Genomic DNA, 19,693 nt, shown 5'->3' on the forward strand with positions numbered 1-19,693 from the left:
TTCTCTCTAAACGCTCAGTTTGATTCACGATGCTCTGCCAGGCTCGTCCCATTCTTAAATACCCTCTGTCCTCATAAGTCTGCCCAGCTCCGCGGCGGTCTCCCCACGAGGCTGCCTTCGTCTGTTGGTGACTTTTTTTGGTCTTGTCTCCCCATTAGTTGTCATTCCCGTCTGTTCCCTGTTCTATTTGCGGTAGCCTGGGTTGGCAGGAGGACTGGCCAATAACGGCTGAGCAGAGCTTCCTCCCTGTCCCCATCCGCCCGGCTGGGAGCGGCCCCTCCTCGCTCAGCCCTGGCCCCATCCAGCCTCTCGCCAGCCTCTGTTGCCTTCTCTTTGGCCTGGCCCCACGCAGGCCCAGGGCTTCTCTGCTGCCTTCCAGAGGCCGGCTGCCGCCTGCCGTCCTCGCTGCTGACCTCTGTCCCTATTTATCATTTATACGTTGCTTGTCTTTTCCATTCTTGATTGGATCGGGGGCAGAATATTTTAGTCTGTGAAGGCAGAGAGTAGCTTTCTTAGTGTATATTTCTTCTGAGCTTGAAGATTACAGGTTTCTAAGGTTTCCCTGAGGTTTTGAGGTCTTTGTCAGAAAAGGAGGCAAGTTTCAGGTCTACTTTTTAACCTTTTCGGCTCAGGGCCAACATCCCAGAGCCCTCCGGTGCCACTTCTCACCAGTTCCCTTGCGCTGGATCCCATTTTTGAGTCAAGCATGCTGAGGTCGCAGGGTGCTGTGGGTTGCTTAGTCTCTGCATGGTGGGAACGGTGGGTGCAGGAAGGCCCCAGCCTGTGTCTTGAGAGCCTGTGGCTTCGGGGGGAACCACGCTGCCTGCCCCACCCTTTCTAGATCAAGTCTCAGAAAGACTCTTTGAGACCCTGCCGACGTCTCATGTCCGTCCTTTGGATCTGCTGCTGCTGCTGAAAGGTCTCCACCTCTCACCAAGGCTGCATCAGAGCCACTCCCAGAACCACCTGGGGTGGAGAGGGAGCTGCTCCACGAGGAAGCACAAACAGGCCCTCTGCTCAGGACATTGCCCGCTGCAGCACGGAGCCCCTGGACCCTGCGGAAAGGGCGTGTGCAGTGTGGTTATGGGTGTGGAATGAGGCCAACAAGAACCCCAGGCCTCTGGGAGCCAGCAGCAAGTGCGTCACTTGCTAGTGATGGAGACTTCACCGGGGAGGGGTGAGGTGTGCTGTACCCCAGGCCGCGTGTGGGGAGCGAGGGGAAGGCATTTAAGTCCATTGGGCGCCTGCCTTAACTCAGCAGGGATGGCCTCGGGGCTCCCTGACAGGCCCCGCTGGACCTGGTGTCTAGGGTTGGAGGCCCAAGAGTTTGGGGTTTGTGTTTTGCAGATGTCTTTGTTCATGATACTGGTACCGTTCACAGCAGGCACTGTGGTGTGGTGGAGGGCTTTATAGATTATCCCCATGGTGCTGGGGGAAGCAGGAGAAGGAGAGGAAAAAGCTCATTCAAACCTCACGGCTTTGGATTGACTTTTGCAAGTGGGTCTTTGCACAGGGACACATGATGAAATTTCAGTTAATGGAGAATCAAGTTGATTATTGAATGTGACTTTGGGATGATGGAATTTTCGTTGACCATGGTGTGTAAACTGCCAAATTTGACCTGTGATTTTTTTCATTTACTTAAGTTTTGCTGTGGGTTTGTGACTTGCTGGGGCCTTTGCAGCTGCTGTGGGGGCACGGAAATGAAATTGAGAAGAGCCTGGTCCTCAGGGGTTTAGGTCATGTAAGGGATCTCGGGCATGCGTATCGATTGTTGTCATAATCATAATAGCAATTTTTGTTCCACGTTCTCTGGCCTGTCCGAGTCCTCCAGGCCCTGCCTTGCAGCTGGTCTTCCTGGACGCAGGGCTGCCTGGGGCGCGGGCAGTGCTGGGGTGCCGAGGAAGTAGCGTTGTCCGCCAGGGCGGCTGGGGACGCGTGATGACAAAGTGGGGTGTCAGGATCCATGGGGTCGGTGGTCACAGGCGCACAAAGCGAGGAGACCAGGGCGGGGTAGGGCCGACAGGGAGCGTGTTTTGGCAGAAGAACCGCCCAAGTCCGGTCGCATACACAGACCTGATGGAAGCTGGGCTCTGGTCCCCGGAGCCGCCGCGCTTCTATTCTGCGCTTCACTCAGCACGTCGCCCTCTGGGGTCCCCACCCAGAGCTTCCGGGGCTTACCGCTCACCCCCATCCAGAGCCGCCGAAGGTCCTTGTTTCCCCACCACATCCAGGGAGTGTGAGCAGCTCTCCTCGGACTCTTAGTCCCTCTATCCATTCTTCAGGAGCCGGAGCTGCCTCTGGGGAAGGCTGATGCCCGGATCGTGGTCGCGAGCTCTTCCCGGTCTTGTTAGCCCTCCAGTACCTTGAAGAGGTTTGAGAGCGGCTGTGTCCATGCCCTCTGGGGTTGTCGGTGGCCGGGTTGGTCTGACTGGTCCTGCTGTGATCAGGAGGCGCTCCTGAAGTGCTGTTGGTCCCTGCTGAGTCTGAGCTGCTTGTGGGATCCGTGCTCCCCTGCTCGCCTGTTGGGTGACGTGATGGCTCCTGGCTTGCTTGTCACTGAGTTTTGGTGTTGCTCTGCCACTCTGTCGACTTTCTCCTGGGATTCTGAGGGATTCATAAACTGTTCTGCAGCCACTACCTGAGATTGTGTTTTGGGTCTGCTGCTTCTCTGCTTAATGCAAATCATTTAAAAACTAACTTCATGGCGATGCTCCCAGCAAACGTTTCTTTACAACTGGTGGTTTGATTTAGAAGTGTCTCTAGTTGATAACTGAGTCAGTGTTTTGGGGGGCACAGAAGATACTTATCTGCACTCCTGTTAACAGTGTTTATGGTCTGGAAATGAGAGTGGGTGGCATTTTTCTTCAGCCTCATGTGGCCATCGTGCTGTCCAGCGGGCCTTCGAGTAGCTCAGGGAGTCCGGGAGGGGTGTGACCTGACCGACATTTCTGGGGACAGACTGCTGTGGGGGATATGGACGGGCAACATGAGGGGCAGCCAAGGAGGCCTCCTCCGCTGTCCCGGAGGAAGGTGGTGGGACCCGGACCCGGGTGGTATCCTTGAAGGCTGTTTTGGGAAGCACCTTGAGAGCTAACAAGACTTCTGGGAGGGTGGGACGCAGGTGTGAGACCAAGGACTTCGGGGTGAGTCCCGGGTGAGGCCGACAGGTGATGTCAGGGACTGGGAGAGAGAGCCGGGGGCGGTGGGTGCTCTCCAGGAGTCCACACAGTCCTGTGACCGAGTCGTGGCTCCTGGGACTGGGAGAGGAGGCAGCTTGCAGACTGAGTTAGGGGGCAGGGTGAAGCCAGCCTCGGGAATGCAGGCTTCGGGAGCGGCTCATGCAGGCCGGTGATGGCGGGGGGTCCAAGCACAGGCAGCCAGGCCGGGGCGGGCAGTGACGAGGGGCCAGGGCCAGGCCTCGCGCCGGGCAGTGGAAAGACACCCAGCCCTTCTCAGAGGTGGCCTGTCCTCGGCTTTGGTCTGTAGCGGGTGTGACCTTGTGCACGGGAGATTGACCAGGCAGCTGGCCTTAACACGAGACAGAGCAGCAAGAACACTCTGGAGCACTGCTCCAGATGCTAGTGATCTTTGAATAAAATCTCCTACATTAAAAAAAAGAAATCTGATCAAGCTCTGACTCACAATTCTCTCTTCCTCTTTTCAGATGGCATCAGCGTGAGCGGCTTTCCGCTGTGCAGCCCCTTCCGCCAGGTGGTGAGGCCCCGGGTGGAGAGCAAGCCCGTGAACGCGGCCGAGGGCGGCCGGCCCGGGGAGCCGGGCCACGTGAAGGTGAGTTGGCCCCAGCAGCCCGCCGAGGCGCTCGGCGCTCCCGGCTTCTGCAGGGCCTTTCGGTGGCAAAGTTTGAGTGCTCCTCAGAAAGGAGAGGGTGTATCTGCCGACGGATGTGTGTCCGTGGGAAGCCGGTGTCTCGGTGTCTCTCCTTCCCCGTGAGGTTCGGGAGCCTGTCACACCGGAGCTCAAGCGCTTTATGTCCTGCTGCTGCTGACGCGGGCGTCCTGAAGCTGCTGGAATTTGTGGGTTGAATGGAGGACTGTCCTGATGGAAGTAGGACATTGCCCGCCTTTTTCTTGTTCACTTGAAAACTGTATCTGTTGAGTCACTATTCTCAGTTCAGGTGTTTATCGCAGAAACGCTTCTTAATCCTCAGGCAGCTCTTTCTGCTTGTTGGTTTGTGGGCAACAAGGGAGGCAGAGGGAACACAGTAAGGAGTGGGTGTTAGCGTGAAGGTGCCGGGGGCAGAGACGAGCTGTCTCCTCTGAGTGCAGAGAGAATCAGGGCCAAGCACATCGCCGTAGCGCCATCAGCTTCCAGGGGGCACGGTGGATGCCCCTGCCCAGGCAGAGCGTGTGGAGCGCGGGCACCAGCATCTCCACAGCTGTGACCGGGGTGCAGGCTCAGTGTCAGCCACAGTGACGCTGGGCAGGCCGCATGCAGACCCAGCCTCTCGGGGCGCTGCTCACACTCTCCACGTCTAACAGGGGCAGGGCCTGGCTCAACCTGTCAGAGGAGGCTGGCCGCACTGCCTGTGATTCAGCAGGTCAGCAGAGAGTGAGCCACGGGGGCTGCTCCTGATGAAACGAGATGACGCTGGAAGGGCCTCGAGGCCGCCTGCCGTGAAGCTGTGGGGGGTGGGCACCATGCCCATCTGGGTCGACAGTGGGCGCATTGGTGGGTGAAGGGCTCAGGAGCTGGGTTAGGGAGAGTCTCTCCACTCAGGGCTCTGCAGGGAGGAGGAAGGAGGCTGGTAGGACTGAGGTCCTTTGTCACTTAGACCCTTGCTCAGACGCTTGAGGGCTGTGCTTGGGCTCTCGTGCCGGCCAAGCGCCCTGGGGTATGGGAAGAAGATCTCAGTGGAGGCCCACAGGCGCGGGAGGCATGGGACCGGGGGCGTTGGAGGGCTTGTCGGCAGGGAGCCATGGAGGGGAATCTGGGGAGGTGGCTTCCTCCCAGGGTCCCGGGTGTCTCTTCCCTGCCATCTTGTGATGACCGCTGCCGTGTCCCTCCTCCCGGGTCAGGCCCCTCAGCGTCGTTCCATTTACCTCTGTGGTTGGCCGTGTGCCTCACTCACTTCCGTCTGCCGTTGGTGGTGGCGGGGGCGTGACTGTCCTTTATCCACATCACACATGTGGCTCCTCTTCGAGCTGTTGGCGTGCAGTCGGGCGGGCATGCTGACTTGCAGAAGCCTTTGTGATGGGAAGGAGCCGCTTGGCTTGTCTGAGGTCTGTGCTCAGCGAGGGGTGCGGTGAGTCCGCACCTATCCGTGGAGGTCCAGATGTGCCCCCATGAGGCTTGGCGGGGCAGGGGTGTCCGTGGCTGTTCTGTGCTTCTGGGGCCATTGTGTGGGGTCTCCTGGCACTGCTGAGTCTGTTGCATCATCCTTCTCCCCAGAGCAAGGACAGCTTTAATTGGGAACATGCTAAACCTGTAAAATCCTCGCTGAGGAACGGTGTAGTCATGGAAACAAGTAATTCAGTGACAGCGGCTTCTGGGGAGCCCCTCCAGAAGTGGGGAGAGAGAACATGTGTTTCCTCAGACTCCCACGGAGAGTCGCTCCCCGCTCAGCCACTCCACGCCCGTCCACCAGCCCAAAGGACCCCTCGGGTTGGAAGCAGGTGGCGTGGAGGTGGCTGCACGCGAGATGTCAGGTTGCTGTAAGCAGGCTCCTCGGCATGGCCTGTCTGACCCTTGGCTGCTCTGTCTGCAGGGCAGTAGCGGGGTCCACGGGCACCTCCGGGGAGCCAGTCATGCCGGCCACTTTCCGGGCGGCAAGGGTCTGAGCCGAGGACGCTGGCACTCCCGCCCCTGCCTGCAGGCCGCCCCCTGAAAACCACTGAGCCCCAGTCCCCTCACCTGCAGCTGGGGAGAAAATCCTTTCTCACAAGGCTGTTGGTGAAGGTCCGGTGAAACCACCCTTGGGCAGCTGTTTTATTAACAGCAGCGCATAGGTTGTGGGGGAGGGACAGAACTGGGGGCTGCCTGGACGGGCGAGTCGAGGGGCCTGGTAAAGGCGTCCCTTGGTTACAGAGCAGGCGGAGCCAGGCCGCGTCGCCCGCCCGGACCCTGCCGTCTGCGTCCTGCTGTCTGGGTGTGCTGGTTTGGCCTCCTCCTCCTGCGCCTGTCTTGTCAAAAGGACAGGTGATGACTGGGTCCACTAATACAGACTGTGAGCACAAAACTCAGAGGAGCCTTGGAAATTAAGAAGTGAGTCTTAAATCCAACAAGATTGTTCTCAGTAGCTGTTCAGATTGTCTGTGAACAGAGAGCTTTACTTCTTCCTTTCCAGGCAAGATAACTTATTCCTTTTCCTGCTTTATTGTACTAACCATGTGCGTGATTGTAGAGATAAACCATTCAGTCTTTCGTCATTAAGTGTGATGTTAGCTGTAGCTTTTTCATACACACCCTTTATCATATTAAGGAAGTTCCCTACAACCACTGCAATAAACAAGCAAAAAATTATAGCTAATAAACCAACGAGGAAGATAGAAGTTGAATCAAAAATAATATTTAATTAGTTCAAAAGAAGGAATAAAGAGAGGGCAAAGGAAGCAAAGGAAAATGGGACAGAAAACAAACAGCACTTAAACCACATCAGTAATAAACTTAACCACATCAGTAAGCAGATGGAAAGTAAGTGGTCTAAATACTCTAATTGTGGGTAGAGAGCGTCAGATTGGATAAAAAACCAGGACCCATCTCCAGTTGTCTCCAAGTAATGGATTTTAAATATAAAGACAAAAATAGGTTGAAACTAAATGGATGGAAAAAGATATACCATTCTTACACTAATTTTGTGGCATTATGGGGAACAGAGAAAAGTAAACTTCAGAGCAAAGAGTATTAAGGTCTTTTCATAATGATGAAGGGCTCAATTTTTCAAGTTTAAGCCATAAATATTTATATACCTGATAACAGAGCTTCAAGATACATGAAGCAAAAACTGATAGAATTGCAAGAAGAAATTAATCTAGAGTGTTCAGTATCCTTCAATTATTGATAGAACAAGTAGACAGAAATGAGTAAAGATAGAGAAGATTTGAACTATACTGTCAATCAGTTTGACCCAGTTGACATTTATAGAACACTCACCAGTTGAGTACAGAACACATGTTCCTTTCAGGTGTACACGGAACAGTTACCAAAGTCCACCATACTGGGGTTGTGATAGTTAGATTTTGTGTGTTAGCTGTGCTGGGCCATGGCACCTGGTTGTTTGGTCAAACATGAGTCTAGATGTGGCTGTAAAGCAATTTTGGAGATGTGACTAATATTTACAACCAGTTGATTTTAAATAAGAGATTATTCTTAATAGTATGAGTAGGCCTCATCCAACCAGTTGAAATTGTTGTTCAGCCGCCAAGTTGTATCCGACTCTTTGCGACCCCATGGACTGCAGCATACCAGGCTGCTCTGACTTCCAGAGAAGGAATACTGCCTCAAGGCTTGACATAGCTCCTGAGTGAGTTTCCAGCCTGTCAGCCTGCCCTGCAAATCTCAAACTCGCCAGCCACCTCAATCACATTGGCCAGTTCCTCAAAATAAACCTCTTTGTCCAGATGTACGCATAAGAGCTGCCCACACTAGTGCCCTGTTGGTTTGTGGTTCTGTTTCTCCAGAGAACCCTGACTGATATACAGAGGGCCACAGAACAAATCTCAGTAAATCTAGAAGGAGTCTCATTTTATAAAGCATATCCTGGCAGTAATAAAATTAAATTAGAAACCAGTAACAAAAAGTCTTCGAAAAGCCCTCAGACATTTGGAAACAAAATGACACACAAATAACCCGTGGGTCAAAGAATAGATAAAAAATTGGAAAGTATTTGGAAATGAGTGAGAGTGAAAGCACAGCGTCTCATCTGTGAGAGGGCGCTGAAGCAGTGTTTCTGGGGAAATTGATAATACTTAATGCTTGCGGTGGAACAGAAGCCTGGCCTTCAGTCAATAAACCTCAGCCTCAACCAGAAGAAAGCAGAAAAATTGTGGAAGTTAAACCTAAAGTTGAAAAGGAAATAATAAAGACCCGCAAAACCCCTGCAGCCCAGTTTGTACTCAAAGGTGAAAGCTGGATGTGCGTCCCCTGAGGTCAGCCACGCCGGCCACTACCAGGCGGGCCCGCCCAGGCTGCTCTGATGGTGCTGGCTCTTTGGTCAGAGGGTCTCTCTCAGTTCCTTGGACTCCTGGCACGCTCTCCGGTCCTCTTCCAGGGCCGAGTTCTGATGTCACCCTCTCTGCTAAGACTGTCAAGCGTGCTGGTGCTCAGTCGCTGCTGAGCGCCGTCCGACTTTCTGCAACCCCACCAGGCTCCTCTGTCCGTGGGGTTTCCCAGGCCAGAATGTTGGAGTGGGTAGCCATTCCCTTCTCTAGTGGATCTTCCCGACCCAGGGATTGAACCAGCATCTCCTGCTTGGCAGGCAGATTCTTTACCATTGAGCCACCTGGGAAGCCCCTGGGTTCCCTGTAACTGTGAGCTCCTTGTGGCTATGTGTCCTTCGGGAGACCTTGCTGGCTCCGGATATTTCAGAAAGCGAGGTCACATATCTCCTCTCCATAGGAGTTCTCTTTTCTCCAAAGAGGCTCTCTCTGTTAGTGAGGCAAAGCAGGGCTGCAGAGTAAGTGTCTTCTCAGGGTAAAGTTTGAAATTCTTTAGAAGCCTGATGACATTCTGGTGATGTCTTATGTCCTGTTAAATATTTTATTTTACTTTAGCCTTTATAGTAAAGAACAGTAGGATGTTCATGAAGTTCTCTTATACTTTTATGTTTTAATAATTGTATTTATAAAAGGACTGACCAGAGAATCTGCTAAGAAAACTTAAGAGAAATGTATTCAAGAGAAAAACACAAAAAACCCATGTCATGCAACAGCATCTTTTCTTAATCAGGCTGTGTTACGCGTGGAAATGGTCTCGTGAGCCTTTTGGTGCCCGCGGGCAGCAGAGGAAGGTTCTTGTTAGTTCAGAAAAGAAAGTGTGTTAGACTGTTTGCTCAGTGATTGTTTATTAGTCCAAGGATGGGAAGCAGGTGCGGGCCCAGGCTGCAGACTGTGTTGGCCAGAGAGGCTTGGCACGTGGCGGCAGAGAACTTGGACTTTTCAAAGTGTCTCCAGTTACTTATGCAACTTCACAGTATTTGAGTGGGAATTACTGAGCAGCCCAGAAAGATTAAACAACACGCCCAAGGTCAAGCAGTTTCAAAGTAGAAGCTAAAATTCAAACCCAGTTATGGCTAAATCCCAAAGCTTGTACGGCTCCCACAATGTCGTGCCTCCTCTCTCTATGTACTTTGTAAGTTTCCAAACTTATTATGGGATACGAAACATCCTCTATTGATTCAAGGCATATTTATAGAGCAGTGAATATGAGCTTTCGCCTATCTGACCCTCACTTTTCAATCTGTAAAACGCAGATAATAAGCCTTCCTCCTGGGCTGTTGTAGGGAGGAAAGTGTCTGCTATTAGCCTGGTAGATAAGAAGAGCTTACAGAATGGCAAATCCAATCCAGTTCCAAATTATTTCTAATCTTTCCCAGGAACAGTTAAGGGAGGCAGTTTAAATTCTACAAAGTTTAACCAGAAAAGCGTCAAAAAGAATCCTTTAATCTGCTCAACAATTTCAAAACTTAGTAAGAAAGAGCAGTAAGAGAAGTGGAGAGTCCTCTGCTTGTGGAATTCTAAACAAATGTCATGGAGAGGGGCCAGAAGAGCGTGCCTCCAGGTCCATGAGATGACGAAGGCCTTCGTCCACCGGGAAGACCCCTGTTCCTCTGGACCCCTGTCACATTTCAAACCCCGCCTCCATCCGACAGGCCTCTGGTGAGAAACGGTTCAGTGCCGGGTTTGGGAAGCTGGGGCTGTGACGGAGTAAGACTGCGTCCTAGAGTGAACCTTCTGTCAGAGGAGATGGCCGGCCAGCTTGTGAGCCTTGCTGGTCATGCGGGGTGGTCGAGAAGGGAAGAGACCCCCAGCGGTCTGTAGGAGACGCTCGCACACAGACTGTGTCCCATGGTTTCCTGCCTTGAGGCAGGGCAGGATTTAGAACATCCCCAGCGGCCTCCAAAGTCCTGAACTATCATATGCGCCAAGTTTTCTTTTTTTTTTTTCCATTGCTGCACTCTCTCACTCCTTGTCTATTAATCACAAGCTACGTTTGACCCCAGCAGGGCCTTCAGTGCTGGTTCCCACGCCGCGGCTGCGTCCGAATCACCAGGCGGCTTGTTGGAATGCAGTGCTGAGCCCGCTTCGGGTTCTGACCCAGCAGGTCCTGGTCGGCACTGTGAGGGCGTTTCTAACAGGTTCTCTGCTGCTGCTGCTTCTGGCTGCGGGGAGCATGCTTTGAGGACCACTGCCGTAAGGCATGAGATGTTTTCAATTTAGCATTTTTTTTTTTTTTTTTTTTTTTACCACCTGGAGGACTGGACTGTAGGTAGTTCTGGACCTCTCTGGTATGCCTCGTGACCTGGGATTAGCTCACAGCCTGGCACACGGGGAGCCGGCTGATGTGAAGTAGCTGAGTCGTGTCCGGCTCTTTGCGACCCCATGGACTGTAGCCTACCAGACTCCTCCATCCATGGGATTTTCCAGGCAAGAGTACTGGAGTGGGCTGCCATTTCCTTCTCTAGGGGATCTTCCCCACCCAGGGATCCAACCCAGGTCTCTCCCGCGTTGTGCAGGCAGACGCTTTACCTGAGCCAGGGAAGCTGGCTAAGTGGCTCACTTCCAGGTACCTTGTGGACTGATTTGTAGCACCTGCACTCCCGAGATGGCATTTTCACAAATATTTGTGGTGAAATCTTAACATAAACATACAATTAAAATTAAAGCTGGGCATCCACATGCTTATTTGGGGAAAGCCAAGGAACACCAGTCTAGGAATCCATAAACCCGGACGCAGCCCAGGCCCTTCTAGGGGATGGGACGGACCGTGGTGGTGCCTTGTGGGGTTCTCGGAAGCCCCCCAGCCTGTGAGCTCCTGGCCGTCATGAGAGAGCCTGGCAGTTCACTGGCAGGACCTCTGAATTCCCAGGGAGACAGTGAAAGAAAAGGTGTACTTCCATTGTATTCTTGACAAACAGGAAAGTTGAGTTAGATAGGCTTTTCAGAAGGACTGACAGAAAGCCAATGTGTTTGCTTTCGGTAAGGAAATGGAAACTTCAGACCACAGACAGTCTGAGAGTCATTTCACAAAATGTACTGTCATACACATTTAGGTGATCTCATTAGTCCCTAAAAACCCAAAACTGTTTAAAGAGCAGCCACATTAAACAAAAGAGTTCTGTCCCTTCTCCCCACCTGGAAACATCTAAACTATTAATGAGGAGAAAAGTATTTTGGCATCAAACAGCCATGGAATAAACAGCGTTGTCAGCGTTGTGGGTGGGTTATTTCCTGTCGTCTGTGAAATGGAGATAATCTTTCCTCTCTCAGCAGGCTTTTGAGGGTGAAGCAGGTCACAGAACCCAGGGCGGAGACCTCCCCAGCTCCCTCTGCCCCCTGGCTGGCACTTCCCCCTGTCAGCTCATCATCGCTGGATGGCGTTGTTGGCAGTCGGCTTGTCCGTCATCCCACATGACCCACCAAGGCAGAAAACACTCATCATTCTTTTTCTGCCCTCTGCAGAATATCTAGAGCATGCTGGGTGCCCAACTGCTGATGGTTAGACTAGGAGAGTCAGAGAAGGCTTGTGGAGGAGGCAGGCAAAAGGAGGAGCCTTGTTCTAGAGTTGGGAAAAGGCGTTTGAAGCTGAGAGACCAGCCTAGACAAAAGCAAGGAGGCATAAACTTCTTTTACGTGTTTGGAGCAATCCTGCTCCAACATGGTGATAAAAGATGAGCTAGGAGAAGGTTAGAGGAGACTGCATGGTGCGGAGTCCTGAATGCCTCTTGAAAGATCCAGCCTGTCTAATGGGGGCAATGGCAGCCACTTTGAGACCATAAGGGAGGAGCAGCAGTATCCCTGTGACCTACCCCAACCTGAAATTGTTGGCTTTGCAAAGCAAAACCTGCACGTGTGGGCTTTTCTTCTCTGCTCTGTCGGGAAGTCAGGGTGTGGAGAATTAGCTGATGTCCATTTCAGAATAGGTATAAAGTGTGTTTGTGTGTGTGTGTGTGTATGTGTATGTATATATGACAAAGAAAATCATTGCTTTATAAATAACAGTCCCTGAAGAAAATTGTGAGAAAAGGAAGCAACGAAGAAAGTACATGAGTAGATATTAAGATATTTATCAGCTGCTATAGAACGGGCCTTGAGTTACGTGATGTAGAGGACAATTATTTCACCTTTCTGACCCTTCTAGTCCCATTTTGAGAGTTTTTAAAAAATCGAGAATGGATATTAGATTTTCTCAAATGCTTTTTGTGTGTCCTACATGATGAACGTATGGTTTTTCTTTTTTAGTTTGTTAATGAAGTGATTTATACTGACAGATTTTAGAATGTTAAACCAGCCCTGCATTCTTGGAATAAACCCCACCTGGTCTTGCTGTAGCATCCTCTTTAGTCTTGAAACATACGAAATCCTTAATAAATCTGACAGAAGCTGTGTGTGAAGGGCCCGTGCCCTGCATTAGCAGATAGGAGAGGTGGTGGAGGTCCGACATAAGGCAGTGGGGGCACACGGTGGGAAGGCGCCTGTGTTTCAGAGGCTCCTGTGGGAATGTCAGCGCTGCGCTGTGGTAAGAATCAGTGTTGAGTGTGAGGTGAAGCCTCAGCATCAATGAGGCCAAAACTCACTGCTGGGCAGAGTGGCGATGGCCTGAGCCCACCTTGCTTTTCCCCTTGAGACTAGAGAGGACTCCCTGGATCAGTACTTTAGTAGCATCACAGAGGCGTTGATCATGCGTCTCATGTTTTTTTAAATCGGTTGATAATCCTCGCCTGATTCAATAACATCATTAAAGTTTTATGAAATGATTTTCTGTGTCTATTATATCTTCTCCTTTTATCAAGTGGCCTTCTGCAAAGTAGCACTTTGAGCTCTACTGCTGGGCCTACTCAATTACCCAGAAATACAACGCCTGCTAGAAAAACAGAAACAAAATGCTTTTTTTCCCCTTTGATTTCTAATTCTTCAGTAAGAAATTGTTTAAAAACTTCAAATGGTGAGAAATTAGGGTTGTTTTCACTCTTCTTTTTTGAGACCCATCATGGTCTTGGGTTTTTATTGATTTAGTGTATTTTGATCCCTTAAAATCGTTTTTCTGGCTGCTCCACTTGTCACGGGTGTGGCCAGTGACAGCGTCCTTGTGCCCTTTTGACATGACTCGTTAATCATTGAAAGACGGATTGCTCTTTGTTATAAGCAGCTCCCCCTGCTGAGCAGGGGAATCGGACTTTCTTCTTGGGGAAATTGAGGCCCAAGGGTGTTGTGACTCTGTGAGGTTGTGCTGCCTGGCTGTGGTGGAAGTGGGCGCTCGCATCCCTGACTCTGTGCCCAGGGGGCTCTTCCCGCCCCCCCCCCGCCCCGCCCCTCCAGCCCCCACCACCGGCCGGTCTGTGCTTAGTTGATTGGACTGCTGAGTCACTGCTGCTCCCAGCCTGAATTCGCTCTCTTGTTTGGACCAGTTGCCTGCTCCCACCATGCTCCTCATTGTTCCCTTAACTTGCTGGAATGTGATTTCTTCTCTTTGGCAAGCTTGCCTGATGCCGAGATCAATGTCCATCTTCTGGTGACGCACCCGGTGCCGCAGGGGAAGACAGAGATGACAATGGGTGTGTTTCTGGCCCTCTAAGAGCCGGCAGCACGGAGGGACACACAGGTCACCGGAAAGCAGGCCAGATACGGGGAGGAGAGGAGAGCCGTATTGGCCGAGGGTGGTGTCAGCTCTTCTGGAGTTTCCAGATCAAAACCCTGAGGTCAAGGGGCATAGCATTTTTGGATATTAATTAAATTAAATTTGATGGGGTGGAAAGAGTAGGGCTTTTGGAGTCTTAAAGCCGGTGTGGGCCCAGGTCTTGCTCCTGACGCTGTGATCTTAGATGTACTGCTTTCCTCTGTTTCTTTAAACTTCAGTGGGGGAGTTATCATATCGTTTCCCCACTCTTTTTCCCCACCTGGTATAGTTTTGAGAATGACGTGATGTGAGAGAACTTTGAGTTTAAGGTCTCACCGAATGTAGTTAGTTAATTTATTTGTTATAAATACACATTTCATTGGGCTGCAGAGAAGCAGTGGTTAGGAGCATGGCCTTTAGCTCCATAACTTACGAGCTGTGCCACCCAGGGCAAGTGACTTAACCTCTCTGAGCCTTTTTCGTCTCCTCTATAAAAGGGGGACAGCCAGCACCTGTCTGGTAGGATGGCTGTGAGTTAAACAGAGCAGCACTTAGATGCAGGACGTGCTCAGCTTGCGCTTCCTGCCCTGGAGCTCGCCGGCAGCGCTGCCCATCGGCAGCCGCCTCCCTTTGCCCACCTCACGTCTCTGTAATCCCGTTTTATTTAAAACCTCTCCCAGAGGAGAGCACCCATGCTCGCTCCGCTGGGTGACTCTTGGTGCCTGGGGCCCTAAAGGTGCTCCTCGCCAGCGGGCTCTCTCTCAGCAGCACGGCCCAGGACACCAGTTTGCATCTCACTGCAAGTTAGCTTAACTGCGGGAGAAATTTGGACTTGCTTGTGGAAGCAATAGAGCACCCCAGGGTTTGGTGTGCTCTGACAGCAGGGACAAACTTGCTCCCTGACATTTCCAAACACCTTGCAGAGCAGTGGAGAAAAGGTCCTGTCTTTGAAGCTCGTTCCTGTCGTCGTCTCCCTGGGGAACCTCTAGCTGCCAGGTCGTGGGGATTCGTTAGGCGCCAGTGGAAGACTGATTCAGCAAAGGCGGCGCGGCGCAGATGCACTCTTGACATCTTGCCGAGAAGCCGTAGCCTGTCAGCCCTGTATCTCCATTTGAAATGGGGAAACTGAGGTGCAGAGCCCTCGCTTCCCGACAGTGGCTTGGCTGAGTCCGCGGTCTCGCCTGTGTCCTTCCCGCAGTGCCCCGCTGCCCCCGGCTCTGGCGGTGTGGTGGGTGTGGTGCCGGGTTAGGTGTGTGGCCTCTGTCCCTCCCCCTGGCCCCGGAGCACCGCTGTGGACCCGCATGCTGTGTCTTCAGGGGGCGTGTGCCCTCACCGCTCAAGGCCTTCGTTCCCCTGCAGCCTCACCCCATCCCTGGCTGCTGCCCTTTTCTCTCCTCTTCCCCTTGGATACGCTCCTGAGTGGGAGTCAGATGAAACGAGGAAAAAATGTCGCCAGCATCAAAATGACTCAGTTGAAGTATGACTGTGTTTTCACATTAAATATCAAGACCTGTCATCCGACTGAGTGCATAAACGATGAGTTACAGTGTTGGAGATGAGAACTGTCCTGGGGAGTCAGAGATGCTCTGTGACAGTGTCCGCAGTGGGCACTGAACAGCTGAATGGAGACTGACTCCGATGTGTTTTCTGGAAGAGGTGTCCAGTATCAAGGGAGTGCTCAGGAGAAACCAACTGGTGGGCGGCCTCCGTGCAGGAATCCTGGTGCAGTTCTGTTCCCCGTCAGGCCAGACGGGTGGTCAGCAGTGTTCACCTGGGAACCGGGGCCAGAGCCTGGTGAGACCAGTCCTCAGGCCTCCCCCACTTGGTGACCACTCCCCCGTCTCCCCTTGTTTTTCATGACCTTGACGCTTTTAAGGAGTGCTGGTCAGGTGTTTTGTAGGCGGTTCCTTCATTTGGGCTCCTTTGATCTTTTTCTTACAATGAGACAGACCTGACTCGCCCTTCTCATCACATGTGTCAGTGATGTTGACTCTGATTGCTTGGCCAGTGTAGTGTTTGCCAGAATAGAGTCTCCATACTCAGGTCTCTGGGAGCAAGTCCCCAGGTGCAGCCCGTGATCAAGCGGTGGGGTGGGAAAGGGAGGGTGGGAATTAAGCTCCGGTTTCTGTTGAAGGAGGAGCTAGAAATGATCTGGAGTCCCCTGTAAGCTGAGATCTCCGAGAGCCCACACCTTGTGTTGGGTGCGTCATTGAAATGTATTTTTCTGGGGGAATGACCAAAATCTCCATTAGGAAGTCACTTTGGAATGCATTTTCAGGTTTGAGATCGTTGAGCCAGGGAGTTAAGATAGTGTTAAGAAACTTTTCTCCAAGTAGCTCAAGAATGGAATCTGTGTGGCACAGGCTGAGACCCGTCTTTCTCCAGCAGAATACTTGGTGTCTCCCTGCTCGATTTAAAAAGCCGCTTCTGGGAAGCCTGGGGAAAATACCGAGTAAGTAGTGGCTGCTAGTTACTTGTGTTAGGGAAAATGGTTAATAATAGCCCCCTTTGTGGCAAAGGTTCCGTTGAACTCCCTGCGCGTTGTTTCTGGTCCCTCCAGTGAACCTGGCTGAATCAGTTTTGCAGGGGCTGAGGCTGTGTTCCACATAAACTGGCTTCAGTCCTCTGGACCCTCTTTCCTGGGCTTGGCGATGTCCTCAGCCTGCTTGGCCTGCGTTGCCTGGGTCTGGGTTTGCAGTCACAGCCCATCCAGGGACCTGTGTGAAAGCCCGGGGTGGGAACAAGCACAGCTGGCTTAGTCTCTTGATTAACCCCATGTCTAAAGGGGACCAGGGGTATCTCATCAGATGCCTGCTATGTTTTGGGAGGGGTGGAAGGTGGATGCCTACCTCAGAGGTGGGAGGCTCAGGCTGGGGGTGAGTTCTTCCTGGAGGGAGGAGTGCTAGAGAGTAGATTCAGACCCCGGCTCTCTCCCCGAAGGCCTCTGCTCTTTGCACTGTGCCTGGGGCTGTGGGCCCAGTGCAGAGCCTTGGGGTTTGTTCCTTCATGCGTGCTGCCTATCACAGAAGTAACGAAGCTCCTTGTAGGAAAAATCTGGAAAGTTAAGAACCGTGCAGAGGAGAAGGGCAGGGTGGTCCCCACCGCCTCTCTGCCCAGAACTGAGGGCTGTGGTCACTGTGCTGGCCTTCCCCCCAGTTTCTCTGTTTCCTCTCAGGTAGGTGAGGTCAGACCTTAGGGACAATTCTGTCTTCTGCACATTGCACTGAAAGTCTATCATGCACTTTTCTCACTGCATGAAAGACTTTCTTGCAAGCTTATTTTTAAGTCACTGCCCGACAGAACTGCACCATGATTCACAGCTTGACTCTGCTGGTTTGACGCTCGGGTTGCTAGTTTGTCACAACGGTCATACTTTGACAGCAGCAGCTAATCTCACGGGATAGTGCGCCGGCAGAGCCTCGTGAGCGAGGAGTTATGCACCGGCTCTTACTTTAGGGCTGTCCCCCCTGTGCCGCTGGGGAGCGAGGCTGGCGGGAGGAAAATGGTCCATTCTTCCTGCTTTCTCTCACATGCCTGGCATGTGTCAGGCCGTTTAGGAGGCTACGAAGAAGCCCAGGGGTAGATGATTCTTAGGGTAGAAGGGAGGGGATTGGAAACCAGTTCCCGTGTGCGTGGTGGGTTCTGGAAGTAGTTGGGGTGTCACGTGGGCCATGGGCAGATGGAGATGGTGTGTCCCCCACCCCCCCACAGTGACAGTTGGGAGGGACAGAGTTCAGAGGGTGTTTGGGTGGCTAGAGGGCTGCCTGCCGGACATCCAGGTGGACATGTTTTATTAAAGGAGTAAATTTCAACTGCAGCTCCAGGGGAGCTTCAGGCTGGTGAAGTCAGTTAGGGATGACCAGCCTGTGGATAGAGGCTGAATTGTGCTGAATCCTTGGGATGAATGAGAGATGTACAGAGGAGCAAAGGTGGGTCCTTTTGCTGGGGACACCAGCATTTAAGGGGTGTCAGGAAAGTGAATAAGAGACTCAGAAGATAAACACACTTTTCTGGGGTTAAAGAAGTCATGGTACTTTTCCCATTGTATCTTTTTCACTCCTTCATTGTAAATTAATTGACTGTAGAAGCTTGGACTGACCTATGTGTCTTTTTTTTTTTTTTTGGGTAAACACTGTTCTATTTTGGGTACTATAGCTTTTTAATATAGTTTGAAACGAGGAAATATGGTCTTTCCAGATTTGTTCTTAAGATTGCTTTGGCTATTTGGGGTTCCATGCAGATTTTAGGATCGTTTGTACATGTTTTACTTTGTAATAAAATAGTGCTTAAGAATTAGGTCATTTGAGTTATTTTATTTTTTTCATTTATTTTTATTAGTTGGAGGCTAATTACTTTACAATATTGTAGTGGTTTTTGTCATAAATTGACATGAATCAGCCATGGATTTACATGTATTCCCCATCCCGATCCCCCCTCCCCCGTCTCCACCCAATTCCTCTGGGTCTTCCCAGTGCACCAGGCCCGAGCACTTGTCTCATGCATCTAGCCTGGGCTGGTAATCTGGAGTTACTTTAAAATATAAAAATATTTTAAAAATAAATAAAATAAATAAATTAAATAAATAAAGTAAATAAAAAATAAATAAAATAAATAAATTAAAAATATGGCTTGAAAATGAGTACTGTTGTTGCCAGTCACACACCCTGTGTCAGACTGGGAAGAATTTTCTTCCAGTCCTTCCCTCCCATATATTGCTTATTGAAGAGCATGTAGCCCTATGAAATAGAAAAAGAGGCACCTGTTGTATCCTGGGGATTCTTACAGAGGGTTTCTCTTAGATGCCGTTTGATGTCTTACCAAGCTTTGGTTCTGTTCCCTGCCATCCTGCAGTCTTCGTTGTGGTGGTGCTGTTGTCGCCACTGCTCAGGAGATGACGTCCTTGGCCATTTCTCCAGGCCTGGCAGGAGCAGGAAGGGTCCGGCCTTATCACAGGGTTAAGAGGAGGGCCAGGTCAAGGTGGTCCTAATTGCCAACAGGAAGTGTTTTTCGAATATGAAATTTCTTGCGGTCAGCTCTCAGGATTCAATAGCCAAGAGGTACAAGGGTTTGTCCTGCCAGTTCCTGATGGTATTTATTGAGAATGAGATAGAAGTGCTCTGACTGCACAGAGGGTTGAGGATACATTTACTGAAATGACACTTTTCAGTGGATCAGTGTGCACTAAATCTTTTAGAAATGAGCATGAAGGCAGAGCCATGTGCTTTAAGAATTAGCAGACATTAGTGCATCAGTAGTGACACTGTTTTCCGTCTGTTGAATAACAGCTTGGGCAAGTAGCCATTTTCAGAAATATTTGTGCAATTGACTCTAAAGTAGTGGGCAGTTATTTTTAGAAGCCAGCCTTTCTAAGCCATATTCTTTTGATTTAGCTGAGATGTGTAGAGAATAGATTGACAGACAGTCTTTTGAATCACTCACCTGCTTCCATCCAGAGACTATAATTTAATATTTTTTGATATATGCATACACTAGAAACCTAGAGAGTAACAATTTCCAGCTTCCAGAACAGAAAGGAAATTCACGCTAAAGCCAGATTGCCTCCTTGTGTGGGACTTCACCCACCAGCACTGGGCTTCTGATGGCGACGTGGAGAAGGGGTTCCAGGCTGCAGGCCTTTGGCGCTGAGTCAAAAAGGCTTCCCTGAAATTGGACTGGGAAAGTCTGCACCCAGATTGAGGGAGTGGCCAGGAAGCAAGCTGTGGCCTAGCACCACGGGCATGCAAAGAGTTAGTCACAGGAAGTCAGTGCTTCACTGAAATCTGCAAGGAGCAACCAAGTCAGGTCTAAAACTGCTCTGTAGAGATTCTCGCCCAGCCAGAGACACATGAACTTTCCACATGAGATCATTTCTGCAGAGGATGAGCACAGTCAGAGACCA

The 19,693-nt window shown here is 51.1% G+C and overlaps 1 protein-coding gene across 4 annotated transcripts in view; it reads left to right on the forward strand.

Moving 5' to 3' along the window:
* The window catches only part of TRAPPC9 (trafficking protein particle complex subunit 9), a 385,243-nt gene that overhangs the window by 116,933 nt on the left and 248,617 nt on the right, over positions 1-19,693 (forward strand). For all 4 annotated transcript variants that reach the window (XM_043879178.1, XM_043879180.1, XM_043879179.1 and 1 more), the window contains one exon: positions 3,668-3,792. In XM_043879178.1, the coding sequence (XP_043735113.1) occupies positions 3,668-3,792 (125 nt within the window). The remainder of the gene's footprint in view (positions 1-3,667; positions 3,793-19,693) is intronic.

Source organism: Cervus elaphus, chromosome 21 (assembly GCF_910594005.1).
Source record: "Cervus elaphus chromosome 21, mCerEla1.1, whole genome shotgun sequence".
Taxonomy (NCBI): Eukaryota; Metazoa; Chordata; class Mammalia; order Artiodactyla; family Cervidae; genus Cervus; species Cervus elaphus.